The sequence below is a fragment of the Acanthisitta chloris genome, unplaced genomic scaffold (genome assembly GCF_000695815.1).
Source record: "Acanthisitta chloris isolate BGI_N310 unplaced genomic scaffold, ASM69581v1 scaffold42967, whole genome shotgun sequence".
In the NCBI taxonomy this organism is placed as follows: Eukaryota; Metazoa; Chordata; class Aves; order Passeriformes; family Acanthisittidae; genus Acanthisitta; species Acanthisitta chloris.
The window spans coordinates 8,392-28,302 of record NW_008681746.1 but is presented as its reverse complement, the minus strand read 5'-3'; the positions used below and the strand labels follow the sequence as shown (position 1 = coordinate 28,302).

Here is a 19,911-nt window from a genome sequence, read left to right as displayed (position 1 = left end):
CACTTAATGATTGGCATTCCATGCTGTGCCTCGCTGTGAGAGTGTGGATTCAGCACTGTGGGAGCTTTAAGTTTGCTTTAAAAACTTGTAAGGCTTTATGTGTGTAGGGCAGGAAGGGGTGAGAGGGATTCCAAAAAGACCCCAAGCATTTTATCTTTCTCTTATCTTAATGTTTCTTGTCTTTCTGTTACACAGGTGAAAGATATGATCCTGAGCCCAAGTCCAAATGGGATGAAGAATGGGATAAGAAACCAGCTTTCCCATTCAGTGATAAGTTAGGTGAGCTGAGTGACAAAATTGGCAGCACCATCGATGATACCATCAGCAAGTTCCGAAGGAAAGATAGAGAAGACTCTCCAGAAAGGTGCAGGTACTAGAGCTATTTGAACATGGATTTATCTGGGAAATTGCTGTTGTAAAGCTGTTTGACATTGCTGGATCTGGTTGCAGTACTCTGCCATTCTTTTTGTCTGTGTGGAAGCATGTTTGGGTTCAGTACCTGCTTCCTGCACTGCTTATGCAGGGCTTGCTGGCCTTAGGGAATAGTGCAGCTCTGGCAGGAGTTAGCTGCTCTTGGCTGCCTTCCATTACTACCCCAGCTTAGCTAGCTGCTGGCAAAGCAGGGAATTTGGCTGAAATTTCCTAGGCTTTTCCCTGTCTCAGCAATTTGGTGGTGTTCCTTGTGCCAGTGTAGTGTAAGCAGCCACTTATTGCTACACTGGCTCTGAATGCTGAAGTGCCAAAGAGGAGGGAGATTAAAGTTGCTGAGACCTACTTTGCCACAGTGCTGGTTCCCTGAGCTGATCTCAGGAGGAACAGCCTGCAGGTGATGACTTAAAAAGGAAAAAAAACTTGATTTCAGTTGAACCTTTCCAAGAAAATTTTTATATTTTACATCTGCTCATAAAATACTTTTCAGTAAGGAAGAAAACCTGCCCTGCTTTGCCTGCAGAAAGAGCTTTACATACATCACACTTCAACAGGTGCATTGAATTTATTATCTGGAGATCAAGTTGGTACTTAACAGAATCTGAAATTGCTGTAGAGAAAGTGCTCAAGTATATTGAAATAATTCCCTTTTGGGAAACAACTTAAAATTCAAATTTGCACTGAGATTTGATTAATTTTTTTACATGAATATCTTCATATACAGTCACACACACAGAGGTATATGAATATAAAAACACACGTGCACATGTGTATAAATTCCAAAACTAAAACAATTTTGCACAGAAATAACAAATACTGATAACAGTAGCATTGCTGGGGAAAAAAAATGGTGTGGTCTTCTTGCTGGGGCATTAATAAATCATAGGACTGGTATTCTTTGCACACATCAGGGTTCCCTCTTAGAACTTACTATCAATAGACTACAAAGAGAAAGGATCAGAAGGAAAGTAAACAATTTCAAATGTAACAATGGTACATTGCTGGGTGCTTTGCTGTACTTACCTTTCAAAAGCAACTTGTCCCACGCTGTCTGCAGAGCTCACCAGCCACGTTTCACAGAGAGGATGTACAGTCAACATTATTTATCTTATTTCCTTTGCTTTATTTCTGCATGGCTCCTGATCTCTCACTTGTGCTGGTATCAAGTCTTGTACTTTTCAGTGGTTTTGACAGTCCTTTCTGCAGTCTCATCTTTATCAAATGCAGCTTATTTTTGATGACTTCTCTACCCCAAGTTGCACTGTCTTTTTCTCTGGCTGGTAGTACATGTTTCATTTTTGTTTTGCCCTTGTAACTCTTCTGTTTGAGTTCATTTTTTTGGTATATGTCATGTGGGATTTTGTCTTGAAATTTATCAAAGCGATAAACTCAGGGCTTGAAACAAGGAAGATTTTTGGAGAGCAAAACCAGTTTGGTGGCTGCAGGTTATCCTGCAGTAAGAAGGAATCCAGGTTGGAGCAGTATAGCTTCTCTAATGTTGCTTCAACTCCCAGGCTGGAATTTCCTTTTGGCTTCTCTTGGCATGGGGATTAGATGCCATGGAAGGTGTTTTATCACAGTGTCCAAATAAAGGAGTTTCTTTCTACAGAAGCCATCAAGGGATCTAAGAAGATTGAACTCAAGATTACAGACTGTATTTGTAGTTAGGTACTGTAAATATACCCTTTAGTGTGTGCTGTATTAGCCAAGTACTGTATTGAAATATTGAAACTGAAGGAAACATGAAATCTTAATTATCATATAACTTCAGCTCACAATAACATAACATTCTCCTGTAAATGCCTCATGAAATCCATGCTTTGCTGTGTTTTCACACTTCAGCAATTTTTTCCTAAAGAAAAAAAAAAGCCTCCAAAAATGTTCTCCCTTATTTGGATCCTGCTGCTATATAATAACAATTAAGTTGCCATTTCACTTGGAAAAGTAGCTAAATGGTGATACTCACTCAGCTGGCAAATGTGCTGTTATGTTCTATTGTTTCTATCTTAATCACTTTATAAAACATTATTACTTGAGTATGTAAAGCCAATAAAGGCCTTGGAGCACAAAGAATAAGTGTGACTTAGGCATCTTCACTGCAGTTAATGGCATTTGGATGACATGGTCTTACACACCAGAAGAACTTAGCCAAACTTGTGGGTCTCTGACTTTACTTGCAAAGCCACTAGTTTGCATAGATGGAAAAAAAATATGCTTTAAGTAGCTAAGAACTTGAACAAGAGCTAAGAACTGCAATACAGATTGTTGTGGGTACAATATATTTCAGTGAAGCTTCTTTACACAGTGAACTCTGGAGAAGCCAAATCTGCTTTTTTTTTTTTTTCTTTCTGTAGAAGAAAAGTGCTGTTAGTGTTGTGGGGGAAATGGATTCTTTCTTCCAGTAATATGTCCCCTTGAAAGTAGTGAAGACCACAAACAGTACCCCATGGGGTAAGAAAGCCTCTGTTTTTCTTTCACAGTGCTTGTTAGTTCTTAGGTGAATAAATTAGTTGCTGCCCTGAGTCCAGCACTGTGCCCTAAAATTGGTTCCTAAATTACCTGTAGATACACACAAGTTCTTCTGAAACGATACACTTTTTTTCCTAAGAATTCTTAAAGCTGTCAATCCTTGTTTCTCCAGTAGTCAGAAAGGTTGATGCAGGTAACAGAATAGAAAGGAAGCAAAACTTGTAGTGCACCAGGTAAAGGAGGTTAACAGCCAGGATTAAAGGCAGTTGCCATGCAAGGGATTACTTTTACAGTGGGTATAATTCAAGTAGTCTGAAACTCTCAGTAAGTTTTCTGTAGTCTTAAAGAATGTTCAAAAAAATCTCATACCACAAAAAAATGGGGCAAAGAAAAAGATCATGTGTCCATACTTAAGTTTCTTGTACTTTCTCTGTACTTTCTTTGCAGCAGTGTTTTTAATTATTTGGTACACTGTTAGCTCTAATTTTTATTTTTAAGTTCATTCTGCAATTCTCAGATGAAGCACTGCAATTTGACTATTCCGAGCACAGTAAACACACTTAAAGTGAGCATTAATCTGTAATCTTTTCTTTTTGTTAATGTGACCATTAAAGAAAAATAAAAAGTGGATCTCCTGAGGGAGTTTGGAAGCAGTACAGGTTGTCATAGAAAATTGAGTCTTGTAATATTTATTCTCCTTTCTGGCATATATGTTTAATTTCTTTTCTCAAAAGCTTTTAGACATTTATTTTGCTGTAGATCACCAAAGACTCACTTTCTTTTTTTTTCTTTCTTGCATTAGTGAGGTTGATCTATAGCAGTTCTGTGTCAATAGAATCATAGAATCAACTGGGTTGGAAAAGACCTCAAAGATCATTGAGTCCAGCCCTACTGTGGTTACTGGACCATGGCTCTAAGTGGTGATCAGACTTTGCCTGTCAATTATTTCTCAACACAAGAATGTGTATGTGGAGTCTGTAGTGAGGGCAAGAAATGCATTGCAGCAGGTTTTAAAACACTGAGCCTTGTGTTGTCCTGATCTTGGATGCTTTCAACACACATCTAAAAGGCATCATCATGCACACTCCTTAGAGGCCTTCAGGATGGATGTACTGTGTATCCCATGCAGATCTGTCTGCTCTGGGGGCTCCTGTTAAAATGCTGTCATCACAAATGGAAGTGTGGTTAGTGGTCCCCTGGTGTGTTTGTGCACACAGGTGGGTACCTGCAGAACTCCAGAACTGGGGCAGAAGGGCTGCAGGGTTGAAGTGCCTTGGAAGAATCAGTTTAGGTGGTGTCATTTGAGCTCACTCGTGTGTGTTTATCTGGCTCAGGCCAATACCAGGAGTTGCTGTTGCCCAGCAGCTGTGATATTAGGAAAAAGTATTTTACTGTGAGGGTGGTGAGACACTGGCACAGGTTGCCCAGGTATGTGGTAGCTGCTCCAACCCTGGCAGTGTTCAAGGCCAGGCTGGATGAGCCTTGAGCAACCTGATCTAGTGAGGAGGTGACCCTGCCCAGGGCAGGGGGTTGGGACTGGATGCTCTGTAAGGTCCATTCCAACCCTTAAATTCTATGATTCCATATTTACCTTTTTAAAACCCAAAAACTGCTCAAGGGAGTGAACATTTCTGTTCAGTGATGCTAGTAAATTGAGCCATCCCCAGTGGTGAGTAGGTAACGTGCACAGAGGAAATGACACATGCAGTGTGTTCCAAAAAAGCCCATTGTTAGCAGAGAACAAAGACTCCCCTCCAGAGGATATTGCAGTTACTGTCACATTCCCCCTGACAAAGGGACAGCCTTCCTTAAATTTTGCAGTTTTAGTATTCTAATGCATTATTAAAATACAAACCCTTTCCACTTTTAACTCTGTTGCTAAGGGAATTACTATTTCAAAATACGTTTCAATGTATTTAACTTTCTTTACAGCAATTCTTACTGTTATGTACAAATCTTATTGGCAACAGCAACATGAGTGTTGGTGGGAGCCACCAACCACAAATTGGTTTGTTTGTGAAAGGCTTAAAATATAAAAGTAGAAAATGTAACAGATTAAGCAAATAGTATGCAGTGACATCTAAAAGTTTTTGCCTAAAAGGGTGACATTTTTGTTCTTCTGTGTTTTAAGAATAACTGTGTGCTCTGGTAGAAAATGAATAGTATCATTGCATTGCATAATTCTGTAAACATTATTTTTTCCACAAACATTTTGAAGAGTAAAAAAGGCTGTTTCTCTGGCAAAGGAAATGAGCTGAAATACAAATGGAGTTGTTGAAACCTGAAGTTGGGTTCATTGCTTTCTGTCTCTTGGTGTAAGTACTGAGCAGACCTGCCAACTTTTAATGTTTTGTTGCTGAAGTGTTACATAATGTGTGGGGGAGTTCCTGTCAGAAGGTAATTCAATGTACTGGATTTAAACACTGATTTCCTATTATCCTCTGCTGTGGACTTGCAGTTCATATTTAACAAAATAACCTGCTTTTCTTCATCACTTCTGTACAACAGGTGCAATGCTATGTGATGTGTTATGTAAGGGTAAAACATTTCCCTTCTCCAATGTAGAAAGAAGCAGCATTTTTCTTATGAATTGTTGCTACAAGAAACTACAGCAACCAAAACTCTTGTGGCTTAAGCTAAATGTCCACTCAGGGAACTGAGAAGTCCATCACGAATGCTGTGCTATCACTTTTGTTTTTCTAGTGACAGTGATGAGGAAAAATCAAGAAGAGGTAAATCCCCCAAAGCTGAATTTAAAGATGAAGAGGAGACTGTGACAACGAAACACATTCATATTGCACAAGCTACAGAAATTACTACCATCAGGCAGAAACGCTCAGCAAATCCTTCAAAAACCATTGACTTGGGAGCAGCAGCACATTATACAGGAGATAAAGCAAGTCCAGAGCAGAATGCTGCTGCTCATCCTGCACAGCCTACAACAAAGGTGAGACACCAGGAGGGCACGATAAAATATGATTTTGGAAACTGTTTCCTTCTAACCTCTGAGACAATTTCTAGTTTAGGGTAGAATTCTTGTTGCACAGCTTTCCAGGGAGTTATTTTTATCAAAAATCTTTAGTTCGAGTTTTCAAAGTCTGTGGAACAGTTTAACTATAATTGTGTGATTAAGCTGTAGGTTTTAAGTAGCCATTAGCATGTTTTACTTTCTTCAGGACACTTCACTTGCTCTGAAGTGTGAAGGATTCTCTGAGCTTGCATACTAACTGAAGTTACCGAACTTTCCGTTATCATAAAAACTGAGCCACTAGCTTTGCAGTATTTGGTTTTACATTTAACCATGTTCCAGTGATTGTTGGCTTCAGAGACAAACCTGTCATCTCTTGAAAGCAAACAACAAAACCCTCCAAAACCCCAGGTAACTTCTCAGTGTAATTTAAGGTGAATGATGGCACTCTGAGATGGGATCTCTTGTGTTTTCTCCTTCAGGCCGCTGTACCTGCTGGCAGCAAGTCTTCTAATGACCTGGTTGACCTGTTGTTTGATGGAGCTAGCCAGCCAGCTTCCACAGGTAGGCAGATTTGGAGTTTCTTTCAGTAATGCCTATTTGGATCCAGTTGTGAGGATAAACTTGTTTGTTGCTATACAGATTATTAGATCAATGAGAACTGCCTAGAACCTTTTGTAGCCAGGTCCTCTGTGTGCTAGTGCATGGGTCTAATAAATGTTAGCAGCACAAAGATTAACTGCCAGATCAGCCTGTCAGAAACTGTATGTAATGCAGTTATTTATAATTAACTCTAAAAGCAAGTGCAATCCACTCACATTCAGGCACTTCTCATGGTGCAAAGCCTTGGACAGCTGCAGATGGATGATTTCCATGGAAGCTTTCATCTAAAGTATATGGCAGACTTGTTCATCTTATTTGTGTCTTGGCATTTGGTTGATGCAAACCCTAATATCAAAAAACTTTATACCTAAAAGTAGAATTATTCATTTTAAAACACATCCCTTCATTCTAAATGTGCAGCAAAGTCCAATAACCTTCATATGGACTTGTCCTTGTGCTATCAAAATGCAGTTTCTTTTTAGGAGTGTGTTAAATTTCAATGCATCGCATACAGGATTGGTAGGGGAGTTCAGGGATTTGGTGGTTTACTTTTCAAAACCTAAGACTTGAAGACTTGTTATGATGCTTCCAACTTAGTATCAATGTGTTTGGCTGTAGCATGGAATAGAAAAAGGATTTCTGTGCACTTGGGATCTAATGGCACAGCTGGGGGGGAGTTAACTGTGAGCAGATGACTTTGAGTAGCAAATAAAAGATGAGGATGTGCCTTTTCAGAGACAGAAACCTTCTCTCCATTACAAATAAGGAGTTGTCTCATGATATATGGGATCATACTGTCTATAGAAGTGTGTTTGTGTATCTTGGTGACAGCAGATTCTCAGCTCAGTCTTTGCTTTAAAAACAAGATAAAATCTCAGAGGCTGTACCAAAAAATGGCAGTGCACAGTGGCTGGAGGCCACGTGTGTGGCCATGTGGCTGCATTCAGGCGTATGCAAAGGCTGCTCTTACTTCTGGCTGAAGTTACACCACTTCTGGGCATATTGTAGGGGGAACCCTTGTAGTGTGTCACACTGGGGATTTGTATGGTAATGTATGAGCAAAGCCAGGATCAGGATCACTCTGTAAGACACATTCTTTTCATCCCTGCTCTACCAAAATGCTGCTTCAGTAAGTATTTAATAGACTATAAAATGCATCAGAACTTGACTGGAGGGGAGGGAAGTTGTCCTGGTAATTTAGCATCAGAGCTCTGTCTCAATCTTTTCTTATTTCTGGTAGGTCTTTAAAACTTTGTTCACTTTTATTTTTGGGAAAGTAGGTAAAGTTTTCATGTCTGTTCTGGAATGTGTTAATTCCTAATGGTTAAGAAATAAAATTCATGTCTGTTTTTATGCACAAATGCCCCCACATTTGAAGAATTACTTATTTTGTGCCATTTCCTACTTTATTAACTTCATGTACAAAGGTGTGTGTTGTACACTGGAGTTACCACAGTTCCATGGGATTTGAAGACCCTGGATCAGAACCACTGCCTCAAATCAATACTGAAACTTCTCCTATCCAGCTCTTACAGCAAAAGAGATTGGAGCCTTTTTTGTTTCATTTATATACATATGTGTATGGAGGTTTTTTATAAAAATAAAATCACGTTGAGAATAGAAGTTTCCACTTCAAAGTGAACCTTGCCATGTTTCAGACAGAACTATGGCAGCTTCCATATTACAGTGTATTTAAATCTTTCAACAGTTTGACTCTGTGCTGTAGTAAGCCTTTTTTCTGTTTTTTTTTCTCACCTTTTTTCTTCTGTTTCCAAAGCAGCATTTAGAAATGGTGCTGAGAAAAGGCAGATTACCAGCTGGTCCTGCTAAATAACCTCTGCTGACCTGAGCAGGCAGATGGAAAGGGTTCATTTGTAGTGACAGATCTCGCATGGGAATCTTTTGAGGCTAGTTCATGTTGAGAAGATTAGCACTGTCCTTCACGTGCAGGTCACTTGTTATGACCACTGTTCCTTGCAGCACAGGGTGTGAGAACATTGCCAGTGTCAGGCAAGACAGAGGGAAAGGGTCAAATGCAGCCTTTGATGTGTCCTGTGAAGGAACTGGCAGGGAAGTCATGTGAATTCAGGGAACTCAGGATTTGCTTATCTGTGTATTTTCAGGTGCAGAGATGTGGAAAAGGTTGGTTGAGCTCAGTGTTGCACATTACTGAAGCAACACAGTTTGCACACGAGGGGGTGGTTGGTTGCCATAAAGGAGATGATTTAGAATCTCTGGTTAGACCTGCTGGAAATAACGTTTTAGTGTTCCTGGAGCTGAGTGTCTTCAGCCTTAGCTTGTGATACCTTTCTTTAGAGCTACTGCACCCAGCTTAATCTCTGTCACCTCTCTCTGGAACTCAGTTTCATTTGTAAACAGGCAAGAGAGATGGAGGAAAAGTTGGCTTGACTGAAATGAAGGGGTTGGTTTGGGTTTGACCCTAGTTCTGTTTTAAAAATTAAATTAATCCCTAGATACCTTGTCAGGCAGCCCAAAGATAATGGGTGCAGCCTGAGAGCATTGGTTTTCTGGCTTTGAGCATGTGGTTAGGAGTTTGTCATCTGTGTTGCTCATTCGACACACAAACTCTCAAACCATTAACAGATTCTCAACTCTGTTAGCACATAGGTGGTGAAAAAATTTATTCAAAAATATTCATTGCAGTAGACAGGGTAAATAGCATCAGAGCAGTTTTGTAGCTTATTTCACTGCCCCTTTATCATTTCTGCCCTCTGTTTCAGTCAGAATAAAACTTGTATATAAACACAGGTAAGACACTTAGTAGATCACTTCAGAATTTGTGTTGAAATTCCTTAACTTTGTGTGTTGAAAAGGTGGGAAAAGGATTTCAGTAGTGCTGTATCTATAAAAATTCAAAGAGACCATCCTTGCATTCTCTCCTCATGTTTTATATCCTATCCTACAAGCTCAGCAAGAAGAACATTTCCCCTTGGAAGAACAGTCGCCTTCCTGGCAATGTCTACAGTAAAATAGCATTAAAAAGAAATACAAGTACACATGTATTGGGAAGTGAATTGGTTCCTTTTATTACTGCTGGCCATTTATTAAAGAGGAGATGGTTCTAGTTTAATTAACCCAGTTGAGAGCAGCAGATGGGGCAGAATGTCTTGCAGCGATAAGACAATTCTGAAATGGCACCAGATGTTGGAAGCTGTCCCTGGTGGTGTTTGAGTGCAGCACAGATGTTCCAGTCCCACCTGGCTAGTTCCTAAGCACTGCAGGCTAAGCAGCTGTGATGTAACCTATATAATGTACGCAGAACACTAAAAGCAAAATAATTGAACTGCTGCAGCTTCTTCTAAGGGTGGGACTGCTTGGAGGTGAAATCTGTGAGGACAAACAAATAAGGTCAACTTCTTGGCTTTCTCAGGTCAGTGGAATCCCTGCTTAGAAGCAGTACCAACAACAGCAACTGGGTGATTTTGGTCTTTAAAGACTTTTTTCAGCTTCTTTTAAAAAGCAGCTTTCCAATATGGTTGTTAAATCTTCCCTCTGTTTTGTACCTTGGCTGTATCTTTTTAGTGGAAAAAAATAATGTTCCTGTGCTGTATTCAGAAGTTAATAATTTATATGCTGTATCCAAATGTCGGAAAACTTAATGTTCCTGCTGTAAAAGGAAGCAAACTTATAAAAAAATGAACACAAATGCAAGCTCTGTCCTTGAAATCCCAATCCAAGATCGTTGCAGAATCATTCATGCTTTAAGTAACACAAAAACTAAATATAAGGTGACATGTAATTTTTCATAGGAAGCATAATAAATTAACTTTTATACATAAGAATGTTTGGCTTTTCTGTATTATGCTTCCAAAACTGTAATTTTTCCAAACTAACAGCATCCCTCCCTAGTTAAAAACTTCACATTTTCAGCATCTCTAAATTTATTTTTAGAGCTGATAAAAACTTGTGTGTGTTAGTTCTTCCTTAGGAAAACAAAACTGCAGGATCCACAAGGCAGTTGGAAATAATCCAGTTTATTGTTGCTCAGGCTTGTATAAATATAGGATGGGGATGAACAGGAAAACAGAGTGACTTAGGGAGCAGAATCAATAAATTCATCGTGTCAAGTACAGAACAGCTTCTCTTCATAAATCCCACATGCAGTTGTTGCAATGGGTCTTTGCACAGTCCTGTAACAGCTTTTGGCCTCTTTCTGTTTCTAGGTGGATCAGCTGACCCATTTGGAGGATTTGCTGATTTTAGTTCACCTGCTGCTTCAGCAAGTTTCCCATCATCACAAGGTAGGATTCACTGAAGGATTGAAATGCTGTTTGAGGGGAAAGAGGGGAAGAGATGCCATGTGGCTTTATTGAAAGTCACCTCCCTTGTGTGTGTAACTGGAGCACAAGTGCTGTAGGAGTAGGGCAGACACCCTCTGTCTGGCACAGCACATGTCTCCAGTGTCCACATGGCTGGCAGTGCATGTGCAGTCACTTGCAGGCAGACATAGAAGCTATTATGGGACATGACCACCATCCAAAAAAAGGTTTCCCGTCAAATTAGGCTGGAGGAAAAAAAATACATCCTGGGAAGCCTCCTAAAGCAATCAACTTTCCTATGGTGGAATGTTTTTGGGAGCCTACAGTGCTACCCAGACAGAAGAAGGCTGCAAGCAGACATGGAGTGGAGAGGGCTGGCTGGCTGGCTATCTGTTGTGCAGAGAATTTGGGCAGGAGTGTTCCTTGTGACTGGTGTTTTCAGGGTGCAGGATTAAGTACAAAATGAGAAAAGACTAGCCAAGAGGTTGATCAGCAAACCTACCTGCAAGCCAGCTTTTATCAGCATATTTGTATCTCTCCCTTCATTCTGCTGTGCTGGGCATGGATTAGTTAATACACCTTTAATTTGCTTGGGAGGAAAGAACTGCTGTAATTTTTTTACCGGCTCTCTTAGCCAAAACCAAGTTGTTTTGCAAACACAAAGCTGCCTACTATGCAAATAACTCCTGTGTTAATACAGTCTAAATTGATACAATCCTTTATCTGCATTAACATGATTAATCTATTCCAATCACCATTATGCAAGGGACAAGGAGTCCTGTGAAATGATTAATCATTCCTGAACAGCGTAAGCCCCTCTAGAAATCTTTTCCTTCTTGATTAATCATCTTTGAAGTCCTACTGAAGGGGTAAAACCTTCTCCCTTTTACCCCCACTTCCATTATTGGTGCTCAGTGCAGAGGTCTGAGCACAGAAGGAGCACACTCAGCATTTACTTATCTATCAAGAATATTTAAAGTAGGTTTTAATTTTTAATATGTGATACTAATTGAAACATTCTAATATAGCCCCTCTTTGTGAGGAAGATCAAAGCAAATGTGCCAGTAAGGCCCTAAGCTAATGAATATTAGTCCACTTGGTACACTGAAAGTTGCTGGCAATCCTTGGATTTTGTGAACAAATTTAGTCTCCTAGTGTTCTTTAAATTCTAATGTGTTGGTAAAGATGGAGATGACTAAAGGTTGAAGGTGTATGTTGATAAATATTTACATGGAGTGTGATAGACTGCTGCAATTATCTGTGAGTGGGTGGAATACTGCTGTGGAAAATGGGTATGTGTGGCCATTGTGGAACTAGCACTTGGATAGGGCAGGAAATGGAAACTGGCACTAGATTCATCTACCCCAGATCTGTGTGTTGGAGTCTTCATTTGCTCAGCTGAAGAGATTTGAGAAATGATTTTGGTGTTGCTTAGTACTCAAAGTTCATTTCCAATGGCAGAGATGTTGCTTGTGATGTAGCTGAAGTACCAAAAGTGTATCAGAAAGATAAGCAAAGAGCTGATCTGTCCAGTGGCCCAAACTTGGAACACAATTGACTGTGTAGCAGAGGAGCTGTTTAAATGGAGTTGCTTTATATTCAGCATCTCCTGGAGCTGTCGTTTTTAAGCTTTTCTTCCCCCATCACTCCTGTGAAGCAACACTTTTCTTGTTGCTAGAGAAACATGTGTTTTTAAGGGAGGCAACATCTCCTCCTGTTTGACTCAAAGGTTATGACATGCTCTCAGTTCACTGGTTTGTGTCTCTGGACATCTGTGATGCTGGAATAGGTGCCCTTGCAGGTGTCTACAAACAGATTATACTGTTGTGCTCTTCACAGTGAGACAGAGCAAGCTCTGTGTTCTGGGTTAAATACCTGTCTGCAAAACACTGGTATGCCAAAGGAAACACTGTTTAAGTGACAAACTGAGAGTTCAACAAAGCTGCTGCTGAGGAAAATGCTGGACCCAAGATTGAGTCTCTGCTTCAAGCCAAGGCACTTAGTTCAGGAATCCAATTCAGAAAACGTCATGTGTTTTACTTGAGCACTTCATGGGATGGGAAGAAGTTATTCCTTATCACCTCAAATAAACATTCCCTGGCAAGCTGCATTCAAAGTTCTGGGTTTTGTTCCCCTCAGCCTGGTTTTGTACAAAAAGCTACTCATTGTCTACAACCAAATTTTGACGTAGTTGTCTTTGTTTTATCATGATGGAATTTGTTTTATGGAGTGGTTCATTCCTGACAGCTGCTCTTTCGGCAAGGATCAGAATGCAGGGGGGAAAGTTAATAAGTATTATCAAAGTTCTAGGTGTTATGACTGTAGCCTCCAGCCTACCCCTAAGTTATCTTTTGGTCCCACTTCAACTAGAGAAAAACCTGTCCCTGCTTGTCTTGCATCCACAGGTGACATGTTACCAAACATCCTTCTACTTCTTGTGTATGGGTGTTCATATTTCCTTCCCTACCTTGTTAAAATTGTTGGAATATTCATGAGAGGGAATGATGTCCAGATGGAGGTTCTACCTGCAGATGTTAATCTGGACGGACACAGATCAGCTCTCATTTGTTTCAGTTCATGGAGTATGGCAGTTGCTCAGTGCCTTTCTCTCTAAGTCTTCTCTTTTCCTTCCTCCCTTACTGTTGCCTTGCCTTCAGGTACAGCAACAAGTGGAAATGGAGACTTTGGTGACTGGAGTGCCTTCAACCAAGCTTCTCCTTGTCCCAGTGCTTCACCTGGAGAGCTCTTGGGCAGCACGGCACAGCAGCCAGCTCTGGAGCTCTTTGGCAGCTCCCAGCCAGCTTCTGGCCAGCCTCCAACTGCTTCAAATTCTACAGATCTTTTTGATTTGATGGGCCCCTCTCAGACCACCATGACTGCTTCACAAAGCATGAATTTCTCCATGATGAGTTCCAGTTCTGTGGGCATCAGCTTACCCATGTCCAGGTCCCAGGTATGCTGCTGTTGGTACTATTTGCTACTGACCTTCCTCGATTCATCTTTTGCTTTCCCCTTAATCACAGCATTGAAAATTAATCCATTCCCTTCTTGGAATACATCAGACCTGGTCACTCAGGTGTGATCAGCCTGCTGTGAGAAAGTTCTGTCCAAAAATATTTGAATAGCCTCCTAAACAAAAAATTCCTTTTATGAGCCAGTCTTCTCAGAGATTATCTTCATTGCTCTGGGCAGTGTTGCTGCTTTGTTGGAGATTGGAGACCTGTACCACTCTGTAGAGAATCAGTCTGAAGTAGATGGAGGTGGGGACTGGTCTGTTCTCCAAAGCACAGAAGTGGCTGCTTCAGTGGGGAAGGAAACTGTAGTAGGTTAGCTTGATGTTAGGAGTTAAAAATCAGCATGTTTGAGTTCAAACATGATGGTCACTGTTGCTGCATGTGTTAATGTGGGAGCTTGATCCTTGCTTGCAAGTACTCCTCTCATCCCTCTCATTGTGGAGCAGCACTGCTTTGGAAGAGCTGAAGTTCATGGCTAAAAATCTCTCTTTTTTTTTTTTTTTTTTTTTTTTTTAATTGCCTTCTGTGGAAAAATCAACACTTGTTTAGTCCTGATTTTTACTGATCAATTGTTTCAAGTGAATCCCACCAAACTTCTCTTTTTTAGCCTCTGCAAAGTGTGAACACTATGATGCCGAAGCCTAACTGTCTTTATAATGCAAGGACAGAGATGGTCCAGAAAAATGCAAGCAAAACTCTACCTTCAACTTGGTCAGATCCAAGTGTAAATATCAGTTTGGACAATTTAGTACCTGGGATGCAACCTTCCAAACCCCAACAGCCATCACTGAACACCATGATGCAGCAACAGAGTAAGTGATTATTGCAGTGTTTGATGTGCATGCTGAGCTCTGTCTATGTTCAGTAGGCTGTCCCTGAGATCCAAGTGTTCTGCCCATCTGTTTTCCTATGTTTAGCCACGTTTATTCCTTTAAACTACTGCAATGTTGTGACACAACTGGTGTGTTCTGAACTGCCATGCCAGGAGGATGTGTCTGTGCAGGTTCTACTGTAGAGCTTCCACCATTCCTTTGTCTTGATTTGAGGCTTCTTAGTATTTAGAACTTTTCTAGAATATGCAGAGTATCACGTGTTGTTATAAATGATATTTAAAACAATTTAGAAGAGTTTTCTGACTGTTCACTCAGAAAATAGGGGAAACAAGATAGAATCATAGAATCACTAAGGGTGGAAAAGACTCCGAGATCATTGAGTCCAACCTTTGACAAAAGTCTTTTCCAGTGAGTCCAGTCTTTGACCCATCACCACATCCATTCATTTCTTGAACACTTCCAAGGATGGTGACTCCACCACCTCCCTGGGCAGCCCATTCCAATGCTTAACAACCTTCTCCATGAAGAAATTCTTCCTGATGTCCAGATCAGGGAATTGCTGTGTCTTTGGCTATATTTGCAGCACTTACCACATCAGCTTCTTAAATACATGAGCACCTCCAGTGTCATTAGGTCCTGATTAATGATTTTTTTGTGTATTTTCTCCTCTCTGCAGATATGCAACAACCGATGAATGTGATGACCCAAAACTTTGCAGCCGTGAACCTCAGTCCTCAGCCTAACATGATGCCTGTCCGACCCCAGACAAGCACATTGATGGGAGGGCCCATGCCTGTGGGGATGGGAATGCCCAATGTGATGTCAGGTACGATGGGAATGACCACCATGGGACCCACACCGATGATGAACCAGGGAATGATGGGAATGAACATGAACATGGGAGTGCCAGCTCCAGGAATGGGTTTGACGGGCACAATAGGAATGGGGGTACCCAATATGGCTATGACCTCTCTGACTCCTGGAACTGTACAACCCAAGCAAGATGCCTTTGCAAATTTTGCCAATTTTAGCAAATAAAGATTGTAAAATAAATAAATAAAATGAAATTCAAAAAGAATAACTGGGCAGACGGAATGAAGGATTTTTAGCTGCACAACTATAGCTGAGGAAGGGATGGAAAACACTGATCAATACTTCCTTTTTTTTTCTTTTTCCTTATCAGTTAAATTCTCTACATAAAGAACCAAAAGCTATTTTCTAAGTGTTGAAATAACTAGTGTTCAAATTCTGGAGAGGTGAAAGATTATTCTAAGGAATGTGTTGGATGATTTTGCAAACTAATTTGTATTAAGACCATCAAAAAAAACCTTTCCTACGTAGAAGAACCAATTTTAACTTTGAGACTTGATGGAAGACTGGATTGGGGGATTGGGTAAAAAATGTTTGAATCTAATTTTATACTTTTCTTTTTTTCTTGAAGAGCTTTGACTTTCTTTTCCCTCTCCCTGATCGCTTTGTCATAATTGGATCATTCCTTTTACTACCACTGAGTCCACAATTGTGAAGTCACTCAAGTACTAGGATCAGTTTTTTATAAGAATATATATTTTTGTCCAAAAATGGCTTACATATGTGATTATGGCTCATTCAAAGGGACCTGGAATGTATATATACTTTTGCTAATGTTCCAGCCACACTGCTGTACTTCCCAAATTTTTATTGTAAAAATCCTCAGCAATTTGGTGATCAACAGATTTTTTTTGAGGGGTCTTAACATCCTTCTAATGTTCTAACTGATACCCTGTGTAAGTCTGGGAGAAGCTTTATCCAACACTGCTGGATGGTTTCCTTTCACAAAGCTCCAGAAAATGCACTTTCTTGGAGTTCTTTTCCAGTGGCACTTGGTATCCTTTGTAGCACCAGTATCCCTATGGAGCCACTGGTTTAGGGCATCAGCAGCCCAGGAATCACACCTGAGTGATGTAAATGTGTATCTCTGCCGAATCCAGCACCATTGGATCTTGGCTTTTATACAACACTTGGTGATTCTTTTGTGTAAATATGGCATTAGCAGCTGTGGAATCCAATAGAGGAGTAAGAAAAAAATATATATATTATAAAGGAAACCTGTAGCAATCAAAGATTTTACTGATTTACTGGAAGCGAAAGAATGAATTAATTAAAAGGTTTTGGAGGTTTTTTTTCTTTTGTTTGTTTGTTTTTTCCTTCTGTAATTCTGCTTTTAAGTTCACATGAATCGAGATTTTTAGAATCTGGAACACAAAGACATATTGTTCTCTTCACAGGTTGGGAATATCGTTAAGACTAAGCACTATGCTATAGGTATGAAATTTATTGCCTCCCTTTTCTTATGTTGGATTTCTTTTTTTATTATTCAATCGATAAAACCTTTGTTTCCATTGTATTCATAATGTTCTGTTATACATAACATTAAAACGTTCATTAAAATCAACGTGGGGCTGCTTTTCCTTTCATTCTGTTGGACGTTTATGAGAGCATTTGGGGGAGGGGGAGAAAAAAATAATTATAATTTGGGCAAAGTAATTTTTATAAATAATTTAAAATTGTTTAATGACTTCTTATCTGAAGCTTTTCCTATCTGGCTCTACTGTTAGGAATTAAAAATGAAGCAGGCAAGATATCCTGACCCGCTCCAGCCTTGCTAATGCTCCATCTACAACATTTCTAATTAGGCAGAAATTCATGTACTTCAGCTAAGTGGTAATGAAAAGTGATTCATTTGCTGAATAAGAGATGAGAGTGAGTGTAATTAGCTGACTGCGGTTTTTAATCTTTCAACAATTCAATGTGTTTAAATTAGTTTCAAAGAATAGGAGCTTTCAAGTGTTGTTACATCAAAGTAATCAAGGCAACGGCTGAGTAGGAGAGATCGCTCCGGTTCCTGTTCTGAAACCTTTACACTTACTTGGAATAATCATCTTCAAACCCTCTAGTTGAAACAGATGGGAAGACTCAGACTGGTTCAGTCTATGCAAAATTGTGGTGGGAAGAAAGCAAGTTCCAGGGGTGGTGGATGAGGGCAAGGAAAACTAAACCTGTAGGCAGTGTTTTGTCCTGCTATGCTGGAGGGTGCAGTGCTGCTCCATCCTCTTTGGGAGGTTTTTGGGTGAGTAGGATGAGTCTGTCCCTCATGCATTCCTGTTTAGGTGGGTTTGGCTGGTGGAATAATCGACTCTTGTTCAGACTGAAGGAGGCAAAGTCTAGGGTGGATGTGAGAAAAAAGTATTTTCCTGTGAGGGTGGTGAGACACTGGCACAGGTTGCCCAGGGACGTGGTGGCTGCCCCAACCCTGTGGGGTTCAAGGCCAGGCTGGGTGAGCCTTGAGCAACCTGATCTAGTGAGGAGATGTCCCTGCCCAGGGCAAGGAGTTGGGACTGGTTGATCTGTAAGGTCCATTCTAACCCTTAAATTCTAAATTCTGTGATCATGTCCCTGTTCAGGTTGCTCACATCTCTTCAGAGGAACCAGCAGTTTAGCTTCTAATCAATACATTAATCATGATGAAGCAGAGTTGTCAAGGGTTAGAGTAACTCCAGTGGAAAAATGTGGTCACTTTGGAGTGGATTGTTGTGGTTGTGCCAATTACACCTTCGTCAAGAATGCACAGGCTCAGGGAGCAGCTGTAGTGCTGAACTGATCCCTGTGCATCTGATGGATCAATATCCTCCTCAGGCAGTAGGATGTGTGGAGGGTGAGAAGCTCTGTCAGCCAGGCAGGTCCTCTGCAGGTGGCAGAGAACAAAGTCCTTTGATCCAAAATAAACAGCAGAAAAGAAACCCCAGAAAGATTTCTTCAGAATGAGGGCCAGGTGCATCCCTGAGCATCCTCCCTGCAGTGACAAGAGCCTGGGGCATGGAAGTTTCATCTCATTCTCTCCCCCAGTTTCAAGCACATGGATCACAGGTAACAGTGCTTAGCAGAGTATGATCTTAGCATCTTTAGATAAAGACCAAATATCAAATGGGTTGTGTTTGCTTAAAGCAATATTGAACTTGTTTAAGATAAACATCACGAAATGTTTCCATCTCTGACATTTCAGGTACAAGCAAAATAATATATTTAAACCAAAAATCATCTTTCCAGGTGAAAATACAAATGAGCTCCCGTGTGAATGGGGACAGATCTGCCATTTATCAGCTGCTGCCTAATAAAATTTGGGGCAGTCAACATGCTGGAGAGATGTAATTGAAACCAGCAGTGAGGGGGAACAAGGGAGCTGGAGAGGGATTCTGTTGGGAACTGCAGTGATAGGACAAGGGGAAATGGGTTCAAACTGAAGGAGGGAAAGTCTAGGTTGGATGTGAGAAAAAAGTATTTTACTGTGAGGTTGGTGAGACACTGGCACAGGTTGCCCAGGGATGTGGTGGCTGCCCCAACCCTGGCAGTGTTCAAGGCCAGGCTGGATGAGCCTTGAGCAACCTGATCTAGTGAGGAGGTGTCCCTGCCCAGGGCAGGGGGTTGGGACTAGATGATCTGTAAGGTCCATTCCAACCCCTAAATTCTATGATTCTATAACCAAAGTCATGCTGCTCTGTGTGTTAGTACTACTCCTTTCTTCACTTTTAGAGCCAGGTCCAGCTGTACCTGTGAGCTCTCGTGGGTTTGGCTGGGTGTGCTGTGTAGCACTTGACTACACGGAGTGTGTGCTTCTAGAATCATACAATTCTAGAGATAGGATTATGCTGTTGTATGAATTGTGTGTCTAGTGTAAAGAGGTAAACTTCTACCACCTCTGGATTCTGTAGCTTCTAAACTTAATAAGTTCAGTTAAAATGAGTGAAATGCTTTGTCTCTGCTTCAGAAGATGAGATAAGGGACAAAAGAATCCAACTCTGATTTTTTTTTTTTATAGACTCATTTTTAAAAAAATTTGCATCCTGATGTGTACAATGCAGTGGAATTCCAGCACAGGTGCAAGTTCATTGATAACTGGAGCATCCACCATGTTCTACAAAAGAAATTCTCTTCAAAACAGCTAAACAAGGGTATTTATAGCAGCATCTGTTTCAGCTCTATCTGTCAGCTAAGAACAGTCTGACACAGCTTAGGGGAGGTGGGGGAGGGATTTATCAATGAAGTGTTTACATAATGCAGCCAGGCATTGTATACTCAAGGTGATACCAGCTATAACAGGATAACAAATATCTAAAGACACTTTTATTCTCAGAGGCCTTTGCTCCAGGAGTCACTCTACAAAATTGCCTCCATGTTCCTCTGTGCATGACTGTAAACACTTTCATAGCAGATGACATTTTATAGTGCCATCACTGGGTTCTGATTAAAGCTTTTAATGCAGAAGGGGTTTGGGGTTT

The 19,911-nt window shown here is 40.6% G+C and overlaps 1 protein-coding gene across 1 annotated transcript in view; it reads left to right on the top strand.

Moving 5' to 3' along the window:
* CLINT1 (clathrin interactor 1) overlaps positions 1-16,346 on the top strand; it is a 23,621-nt gene extending 7,275 nt beyond the window's left edge. The window contains exons 5-11 of the mRNA XM_009078197.1: positions 196-370; positions 5,602-5,845; positions 6,349-6,430; positions 10,654-10,731; positions 13,407-13,702; positions 14,371-14,575; positions 15,273-16,346. Coding sequence (XP_009076445.1) covers positions 196-370; positions 5,602-5,845; positions 6,349-6,430; positions 10,654-10,731; positions 13,407-13,702; positions 14,371-14,575; positions 15,273-15,634 — 1,442 coding nt within the window. The 3' untranslated portion in view covers positions 15,635-16,346. The remainder of the gene's footprint in view (positions 1-195; positions 371-5,601; positions 5,846-6,348; positions 6,431-10,653; positions 10,732-13,406; positions 13,703-14,370; positions 14,576-15,272) is intronic.
* The last annotated feature ends 3,565 nt before the right edge of the window (positions 16,347-19,911 follow it).